The sequence below is a fragment of the Centruroides vittatus genome, unplaced genomic scaffold (assembly GCF_030686945.1).
Source record: "Centruroides vittatus isolate TY-2023 unplaced genomic scaffold, ASM3068694v2 contig_754, whole genome shotgun sequence".
Classification (NCBI taxonomy): Eukaryota; Metazoa; Arthropoda; class Arachnida; order Scorpiones; family Buthidae; genus Centruroides; species Centruroides vittatus.
This window is the reverse complement of record NW_027122490.1, coordinates 2481529-2492065: the sequence shown is the minus strand read 5'-3', so window position 1 is coordinate 2492065 and position 10537 is coordinate 2481529. Positions and strand designations below refer to the sequence as shown.

General features: G+C 27.9%; 1 protein-coding gene across 1 annotated transcript in view; it reads left to right on the top strand.

The window, feature by feature from the left end:
- Positions 1-400: 400 nt before the first annotated feature.
- The window catches only part of LOC136981424 (uncharacterized), a 100470-nt gene continuing 90333 nt past the window's right edge, over positions 401-10537 (top strand). The window contains exons 1-2 of the mRNA XM_067277743.1: positions 401-482; positions 3962-4285. Coding sequence (XP_067133844.1) covers positions 4189-4285 — 97 coding nt within the window. The 5' untranslated portion in view covers positions 401-482; positions 3962-4188. The remainder of the gene's footprint in view (positions 483-3961; positions 4286-10537) is intronic.

Sequence of the window (10537 nt, the reverse complement as noted above, 5' to 3'; positions counted from 1 at the left end):
TTTTATGCGTTTTACATTTCGCTCAATTCTCAGTATATATATAAAGTATACCTACAATAGATATTATGAATTTTATCTTAATTTGCGATATTAGAAATAAATTACTTTTACGGAGAAAGTATATTTATCTAGATCAAGATAACCTTTACAAAATTTAAAAGATGAAAGTAAAGCAGAATATGGGAAAATTATGTCGAAAACTACTCGTTAAAATTATTAACAATGTTAAGATTGTTAACATACAACAATACTGTAACGACGGATATTGTTACAGGTGTAATCAATAGGATATCGATAAATCCCATTTGTTACTATCGTCACAAAAATACAATCACGTAGTTTGTTGTTATTCATGTCGCGCTAGTAAATGGTCGGATCAGAGGACAATTACTGTGCATGGTACAGAATGGAAACGTTGTCCAACTACATGCATTGCGTATTGATTGCGCCTTCCAACGCATTCAACACCCAGCTGAACTTAAGTAAATAGTAATTTTAAGTAAAAATTAAATGTATGTTATCCCTATTGCATTTAGCATTAGAAAAATGGGAAATTAATGATTTAAATTTATGTTTAAATGAATTACAATTAAATATGCAGTATTTATTTTCACTTTTAATAACGAAAGGGTATTAGAATGGATTTTTAATTATTTTAATTCTTAAGTGAATCTTACAAGATCATTTTCGTGATAGCTTTACGATTAAACTTTCTATGACTTTATTCGATACTTTAAATACCACGCTCGTAATTTATATTTTTAATTATTTTCCATAAAATTTCTAATTACGGAAACTTTATAATGTATCTTTAAACGTGTATATATAGAAGATTTAAACGCTCAGATTTATTTACAATTTAATAGCAACAAGAACAATCACAGACTTTCTCGTTTAATGCAAGACGATTTGAGTTTAAGTAACGTCCAGCGATAAGTAGCTTTTATAATAGGCTTTGTTAAATTCTTTATTAATTTATTTTAAATAATAAAGGTAATCTCATTAAAATTGAATAATTCTGTGTTGCGTGTTAAAAATATTGACAGTTACTTGTTACTATTATTATTATTTTATGCTATTTTTTCTCCATTATTCTTCACACGTAATGTTGTATGTTATATACAATAAAACATATTCAGTTATATTAATGAAGTATGTTAATAAGGGTATTGCATCTGCGGTTCTTTTCGATGATTTCATTTTTCTTTCAATTCGTTTCTATCATCTGTAGTGCTACATTCACATAAAGTACGATTCATTATCGTTGTAGTGATCCAATAGAAAAACAGCGTGAGTCCTAAGTCACCCAGCAGATGCTAGGCATCCCGCTGAGAAGAGAAAAATGTCCTGGTAGTAATCATGAGACAACTCCACCTAGTAATGATTCCTGCAACGCAGACCGGGATGGGTGCCGTAATGACAATACACTTAGTCAAGCGTGGATTGTGTATCTGCTGATGTATGTCAGTTTTGAAAGCCAATATTTTCTGATAGTGGCGTATACAAAACTGATTTAATTTTATCTCAGATTTTGGTCATAATGACCAGCAACGTATAAATCTTAATTCTGCTGATCGTCAAGAGAGTCGTTACTACTGCACTGGTGTCGTAAAACGTACTTTTTTCTCCGGCGAGAAAAGAAAACAGGAAAAAAATTCTAGATGGTCGTTTGGTCAATAGAATTGTTTGGTAGATTAACTAGAAAGGAGCCTTTGTCAATGGAAAAGAGGACATTTGCTCATTATGTGAGACAGAGAAGGAGATTATTGTCAGTCACACGCCTCAAATTCTTATGTGAGTTGTAAAACTTGTAGCTGGAAAAATTTCTGCTATACCAGATCATTTGATGTGAACTATACTGTCTAAGGTTATGTATCTCGTTTGGTAGAGACCATAAAACATGCTTCGGAAGCTCTAAGCTTGAATACAATAAAGAACTTGACTTGCTTACAAAGTTTTCCATCCACGTACTCAACTGAAATTTCGGTAATGGCTTGTTTTGTAATGTTTAGAAAAATGATTCCAAATGTTCAATTTATGGATTTCTTCAGGATTGTGATACTGTTAAGGTAATTGAATATTCTGTAATTCCTAGAACAGTCGAACAATCGAATCTCGAAAACCAAAGAATCACACTTTCCTACAAACTATTTTCTTCTACTAACTTAGAAATAAATTATATTTAGAAATTCAAAATAAATAACTCATACTATCTAGCAAAATTATAAATGCATTATAAAAGTTAAAAATCAAATTAAAATAATTCAATTATGTTAAATTAACGCAAGGATATTTTATAAAATATTTAAAACGAATATATAAATTATGACCTTATGGCTAAACCTGTTAAGGCTTTCTAGAAAATTCTTTATTGATTAATCGCTGTTTCTGAAACTTTTATATTCGACGAGACTTTTAGTACCAGAAATTCATTTTGAGAACTCCAAGAAAAGAATTCCGACATTGAGCAGTGAAATCCATGAAGAAATTTTGCTTTTTTTTACCCTCCCCGTCTCATTTTTCTATTCTCTGCACATCATCATTACTCCAGAACTTGTTTTTTTCTTATCTTTTACAGATAGAATTTATTTCTTAACACTTCTTTACTATTTTGTTTACGAAGCTAGACAATGTTAGAAGCTTGACATCTAAACAGAAAGAAACCGATAACCAGTAATAAAAAGAAATCTAATGAGAAGTGGGATGTTTGTACTAAAGATATAACGTTCAACTTGTCATCTGTCAATATTTATAAAACTAATTTTAAAATCTTGTTTTTCTTTGTTTTGTTTCTAATGAGGTTGTTTATAAAATAAATCAATAGAAAACTTATAAAAAAAAATTTCTTTTATATATATATGCGTGTGCTCGCTTGTGTGAGTGTGCTTGTTTTTTACTGCTCTTTTTTTTTAGCTTTGAATTTTAGAATATCCTTTGAGAGTATATTCATTCAAAAAAGGAGCGAATGATCTTATACTAGAATTTTAAATCAGACATAAAATATAGTTATTCAGCCCATCTATCTGTCAAAAACATTTTTTAAAACTTAAAAATATTTTTCTGCTCAGTTTGTGTATATCATAAATTATGGTAAAGTTCTTCAAGCGGTTTTGATGTTACCTCAGATATATAGATATATATTTGAAGTTCGCATTTCCAAAATAAGGAATGTTTCTCAGTTGTTAAGATATTGTGATTTTTGAAAGTTTTTTCAACTATTTCTATTTCCCAACTGTTGCCTCCGGAGACAACCGAACGAAACACAAAATGTTGTCTTTAAATTTCATTTCAAAAGTTCAATAAAATTTTACCGTATCAAAATTCTCTTCCAGTGAAAGAAACTAAATGTGGACAATTTTTTTTAACTTATTAAACGCTGTCTTTTTCACTAAAAGTTATTTAATTTAATTTAAAAAAATGATAACTGTACAGTTGAAAAGTGTAATTATTTTTACTAAAAATGTAATATTGTATAATATTATTATTTTATATAAAAATAATGAAAATATTCTATTTTATTACGAGATTTGAATAGTTTTAGTTATAGAAATAAAATATAAATACAGTTTAATAAAAAGTGAAGTTTCGTTTTATAAAATTGCATCATGAATGACAAGAAAATAAATCTCTTCAAAAAATCGTATTTAAAATGATAGAATTAATCAGAATTTTTAAACAAAATGCAAGTATATAGAATGATTACATCTTATTCTTCAGGGTACATTTGCCTCAACAGTTCTTCGAATTTTCTATCTCACTAGTTAGATAATTTTATCCCATTTCTCTCAGTTATTGAAGCATTCTGTTAATCTCTTAAAGATATTTTTCTTTTGGAAATAAAAGATAAAAATCTGAAAAGAAATAAACGAATAATAAGTTACGCACAATTTTTTCTTGGTTACTATAATCATCTTATCGTCAAAAAATAAAAAGTTATTATATTCGACATTTCCATCAATAGTAAAGTAAAGCATCTGCGTTGCCTTCCAACCCGTGCATCGAATGGTACAGTCGACGTGGAGTGAAGCGCCCCACACCAGCCGAGCAAGTGGTAGTCTTGTGTCAGAACACTGTCGTCACTAGAAGAGTTAGGAACTAGAAGAACGGAAGGAAGGTTATTCTGAGGATAAGGTGTTTACGGAAAAGTTGCAAGATAAAGAAAGATGAAGTATTGGTGATTCCAGCATCATGTTTTTGGAACGGCAAGTCACTACGATTCAGACCAAGATTTCTGGTCGTTATTTGCTTAACTGTGCCATTGTTTTCCTTGTGGTCATCGTTACAAGTAAGTATCTTTTTTCCAAATACACAGCTTGTAATTTAATTTCGATTTCTTTTACAACTACCCTTTTTTTGATCAATGCCTTCGTCGTTTTCTTTAAGTTGTTTCCAAATAAAAATCTTAGCGGTATCGCACGTTTCATCTTTAAAAATACAATTTTTTTACTCGCCGTAATTAAATGTTACCGATTTTCCTTTTATTCTTACGATTGGTAATAAGAAGACATTAAGTTTTTATACATTTTCTACACGATCTTGCATTTATTTATTTCAAAAGTGGAATGATTTATCAGTAAAATTGTGTGAAAATGAAAAATTGATATACTCAGTTCGAGTAGTTATAAATGCTACTATAGTGAGATATTGAATTAGAAGAAATATTTAAGAGAAATTCTTTCTATCTTTAAAGATAAAAGCTTTTCTACCACAGATAGAGAAGCGTTGTAGCGAACAGACCTTAGAATCGAAGGTACTGCAAAGCGAAAAGATTAAACTGCAAGGAACTTTACATTCGCTTCACGATCACACTTCCAATAAAATTCCGTTTAGATAATCGTCGACCTCTGTAATTGAAATTTCGTTGTAACGCTTAGGGTCCCTCCTCCGCACGCTTTGGCTCACGCTTCCAACTTCAATTTCGAAATTAGCAAAGGCAAAAAGCTACTCAAGCACGAACTGGAGCGGTCAATATCTGATTAAAGGTGCTCTATGTCGCTTTATGTTTGCTATTATTTCTAAATCCGTGTGGATTAGTTGTAAAGTTCTTAGCTTGTACCCACTCATTTAAAGCAGCTTTTAATATTTGATGAAATGCTTATTTAGTTAGAGGATTAGATTAGAGATTAGAAATTATTTAGAAGATTATCTCGCCTTTAACAATAACACCTCAAGCAACATTTCAGCATTCTCATTTCTACTTTAAACTTGTGATTTCTTATTCATTAACAATTTTAATTGGGTTCCATTTCCTTAAATACAATATAATAATAAATTATATAGTTAAAATTTTTAAAAAATGTAAATATAGGAATTTACAAAGATTTTTAAAGAATAATGGGCTATTAGATATTGTTTAATGGAGAAAATTTTGTTTTTCAACAAGTACCTGGCGACCTGTTTTCTAGAAATTGGAACCGACGTTCTCAGTAAGAGATGTCTAGTATGAGAAATCAGCTGATGATTTCACACGGTTAGTTTTTTATATCCTATTTCGAGCAAAAATCACAAGAAGAAAAAAAATATGCTTTAGATACCTGGAACCATTACTGTGGGTTGTCAGTAACAATGATTGGTTCTCGAAGAAAAGAATTCGAAGAACTTAAATTCATATTTGTAACAAAACGTAGATTTTTATGGATATTGAAAATATTTATAAAGAAAAAGTTTTATTTCTGTAATATAAATGTACAGTTAAGAAATCATTTTTTAAAAATAGCGAAACGTTGTAAATTACTGTAATTATTTAATGGTGTGAAGCGAAAGATTGTATAATCAATTAATCCTTCACTTGTATATAACTCGATATTAAGTTTTACGATTACTGCCTCTTCATGTTTAGGTTTTAATGAATTTATATATATGTAGATGTATATACTATATACACAAACAATATACATTATAATAAAATTTTTTTAAAAAACAGCGTTTTTAAAACTTTATATAGGCTTATATCAAAAAAATCCCGTATTTTACTCACTCAAACAGGATGTATTCAATGACTACTAATTTGTAATCTTCAGTCAGGAAGTTCAATATTAGCAATGATGTCGTTCAAATATATGATAGGCCCTATATATAAGGTTGCAGTTTTAGATAAAAATCTTGCTTTACTTAGCTATAGATATAGTAATTTTACACAACAGTTAAATTTAAATTCATGTTTTCGAAGTTTTAACGTGTTACGAATACATTTTGATGCTATTTCTCGTAATTACAATCAATATAGTTTCATAAATAGAACAGAAATAAGTAAAAATACTTTAAATTGTATTTTTATAAAATTGTAGAATTTAAAATTTTATTAGACTTATTTTTCTTTAAATTTAGAACGTAAATATTATATAAACAGCATATGTAATTTCGGAACTATAGTTAAAAATATATAAGCATACCAGTATTTAAATTTTACTTGATCCATTAATAAATTATAAAAATTATGAAACATTTTTAAAAAGTATATTATAGTTTTTTTTCAATTAATATATATATTATATAATTTTAAATGATTTTTAACGCGAGACAAAATTTTCAATTGGACAAAATATAATTTTTTGACACGATAACTAATTTAAATAGGAATGTTATGGTTCATTTAAATCAAATATCAGGATAAAAATAATTTAATTGAGAGTGTTTGATATATTTTTGATGATTTTCTTATAAGAAAAATTCCTATTTATCAGTTCAAAGAGTACAACAAATTGATAAAATATTGCAATTTTAACTTTTTAATACAACATTTTAAAAATGTTGAATGGAAAAATATCGTTTTAATCATCGTCAAATTTCTCGAAGAATTTGTATATAATTCTTTTTTTTTTCATTTGGAGTAAAAAATTCTATTTTTTGGGTAAATTGAAACTGAATAAAAAGAAATTTTTATGAATAATATTGTATTAGAAATTTCATTTCTAACATTGATTTTTCGACTTTGCTATAATTACATGTGATTAGTTTCTTATGTTATGAGAATTTTAATTTGCCAACTCAAATTAATTTCAAAATATAATAAATGTCATTAATTCTAGGGGGAAAAATTCATTTATTTCATTTTAAATTACGAGAAGTTATGCGTTTCAGTTGTATAAATTTATTCAGTTAATAACCATTAAAATAAATCATATTTTCGAAGAATCAAAAATGATATTATAGTTTATTAATTTATATAATTTATAATTTATCTAATGTATCTTTTATTAATTAAGATGGTAACGTATTTATCAACTAACTTAGAATTATATTTGATAATATAAGAAAGCTAATTTAGGATAATGCATTAACAATGCTTTAATGATTATTAGTCTCCATTTTATAGAAAATTTATGGTATTAATGTTTTTCAATTAATTCAAAAAGAATATTCTCATTATTACCGAATTATCACGTAAGAGACTAATAATTAATCTCATTGCATATTTTTCTCACGTGCTGTCTAATTTTAGTACCTCGTGAGAATAAACGTTTGATAAGAATGAATACTGACAAGTGGGACTTTGACAAACAGGTTGTCATGAATACTTCCACAATATGACATTTCAAATAATGATTGCACGCGTCATATTGTACAAACCGTGAGACCCATGAGATTACTTTGGTGAGCTGAAATTATCTTGATGTGTTCCCTAATGAAGTTCTGGATGATTGTATACTATATCATTTACCTTAAGTCATTACGTGCACTATAATATCTACAGCTATTCCGGTATGTGTGTGCACAGCCTGTTGAATATGTTTATTCGAAATGGTGTTAATTGTACTTGGTAATCAAATGAGGATTCTATAGGAGTCGTGTTTTGTTTACCATAAACGCAACGAATTAGTGGGTGTTTGAATACCGCGTATTGATGTAGCAGCTTTCAATCTAAGTAAACTTTGAAATTTTACATTGATAATAATGTTAAAGAAATTGTTAAAGGAAGCATTTGTTTAAAAAAGTATTAAGTTTGTTTAATAGGAACCGTGTAATGTTGATTAGAAGTATGTTTGTTTTGGTATAATCTATTAAATTCACTTTGCCGTGACAAATGATAAGTTTTTTGTATTTTAATATTCTAAATTGCAATTTAAAATGTTTAATAAAGTGAGTAAAAAAGAATAATTAAGCGAACAAGATGGTTCAAAGATTAAATCGCTACGAGGTAGCGCATAATTTGTGATCTCCCGCAGGATCTTTGTTAGTAAAACTTAAAATTATGCGTTCGGTCGAATTTTAGAATTAAAGAGCTACTCAGCTCTAAATGACACCTATCTAATGACCTGGCAATCAAGTTTTTCAACCAAGCCCACTACACAACTTAATTACTAGACACCGCACACTGGGAGAGGGTGAACGAAGGAAGTCGTTATCGAGACGGACACTTGAACCTTATCGTCTCCAATTAAGTTTCTCTTGTCTCAACCCCGCATCAGAGACGGACAATGCCTTGATGAACACTAATACTATAGTTCGACTAAGTTTGAGATGGCAAAGAACTCCCGTCTGCAAGTACGAAGTTCTCTATGTGGCCACAATCCTCTCGAGATCTCTGTCATCTATCGGCTTGTTTTCTCAACAGATTTCTTCAAGAAAGAAAAAGCACACCCTTGTGTGTTATCCATCAATAAATGAAGTGTGTGGTACATCTTTGCCTATTGTATTGTTTAGTTTACTCTAGAGAAATGCTACAATGTACTCAATACAGAAATTATTACAGTTTAAAAAATGCCATGATTCAAATTAGACCATTAAATTCCCATTCCATAATATATCACTTTGACTTATTAGAATCACATAAAAGCATCAATTTGTATATATGTATATCAACATTTAAAATTTATAACTGAATCTTGTTAATATACTAATATTATACGCTTTAACATAAATTATATATGAAGCCCTGTTTATGATTAGTATTCTCATAGTAATTACATTAATCGCATTGGTAATAAACAGAAATTAAACCCATAATGGTATGTCAATTGTTATTGTTAGCGATGAGACTGGCAATAAATACAATAACTCGTATAATTACTAAGTATTTCCCCTTTATATAAGTGTAGTTTGATATCTTATCACGTGTCTTAAACCGATTAAATTTTAAGTAATTTTGCAATTCAGCATTTATAAATTTTCTCAATTTACAATCTTTATTTTTGAAAAATGATGTTTGATTGGACAAGACGGTAGCTAGTTTTATTCTATTTGACCCAGTGGGAACAATCTATCAAATTGAGAAAGAAAACTCTTAGCAGAAAACTACTTTCTTTCCTTTTATTTTGAAGAAACGTTCGTTGCCAATTGTATTGTTACGTCTCTTTGGTTGCCAGTAAAAAAAGGAATACAACAGATCAGCAATTTAACTGTTGTCGTGATTCATTTTGAATATAAGAAATTAATCTTTTTAATATGAGTGTAACATTACGGCACTTAAAAAAATAGGAAAAAATCAATTAATTTATTACTGGATGTTGTAAAAGATTATTTTTAGCAACTGCAGTAATTTGTTATTATTCACGAATAATAATAACTTTTTGGCATTTCTCTAGTGAAAAAAATATTTAAAAAAATGTCCTTTACATCATCATGTCAATGAAATATCGCCCTCTTTCGAACCATTGGCTTTCAATCCCCGGTGAATAACTTCCTGAATTTTACAACAGTTAAATGCAGTTTAAAACAAATATAAACAGGAACTAGAATCTGTATATAAATCAAATAAATATACTTTTTTATTTTTTCCTTTATTCCTGAATGTTAACTTGTTTATTACTTTAAAAACAAATGCAATCTAATATACAACTTTTCAGTTAGATGTACTGTACTGCAATAAGTGAAAATATACACAATACAAAAACATAAATTTATTGAAGGAACAATGTCAAGAAAATAACTTTAGTGTTGAGAAGTTTGCAAATAAAATTGAATACATCAAGACAAAAGTTCAACTCTTGTATGTATAATACGAATAATTTTATTACAATACACTATTCGATCACTAAAAAAAATAATAAAATATATGTATGTATATATATACACACAGATATATATATATATATATATATAAACAAATGTTGATTTTTTAACATTATCAATCGCTTCTAACATGGAGAAGTATTAAATCAACTCAATCGTATTTTTCCATTTTATTAAATATAATTTTCAAATCCATTTTTGAATGGAATTTTTATTCGATTTATTTATTACTTCAGTTCGTTTTTAAGATTATTGCATCAAATAAATAAATGCAACCAGAACATTTTCTCTTGTTTCCAAACTAAAAATATCCGAGTACATGTTTAGGTCCTATCATAAATTTTATTTTTCATCAACAGTCTGAATATAAAGTTCTTTACTAAATCGATAACAGCTAAAAACATAAAAATTTTGTATACGTAAAACAATTTTAATAAGTAGAAAGTCGATAATGTTAAAATATTCAAAAGTATATAATAAATTCTTTCAAAGTTTTCTTTAAACGTCAATTCATATAAATGTTTATTTAAATTATAATTATTAGTTTAAATAATATGTTAATATATTATGTTTCTTTTTAAAATCG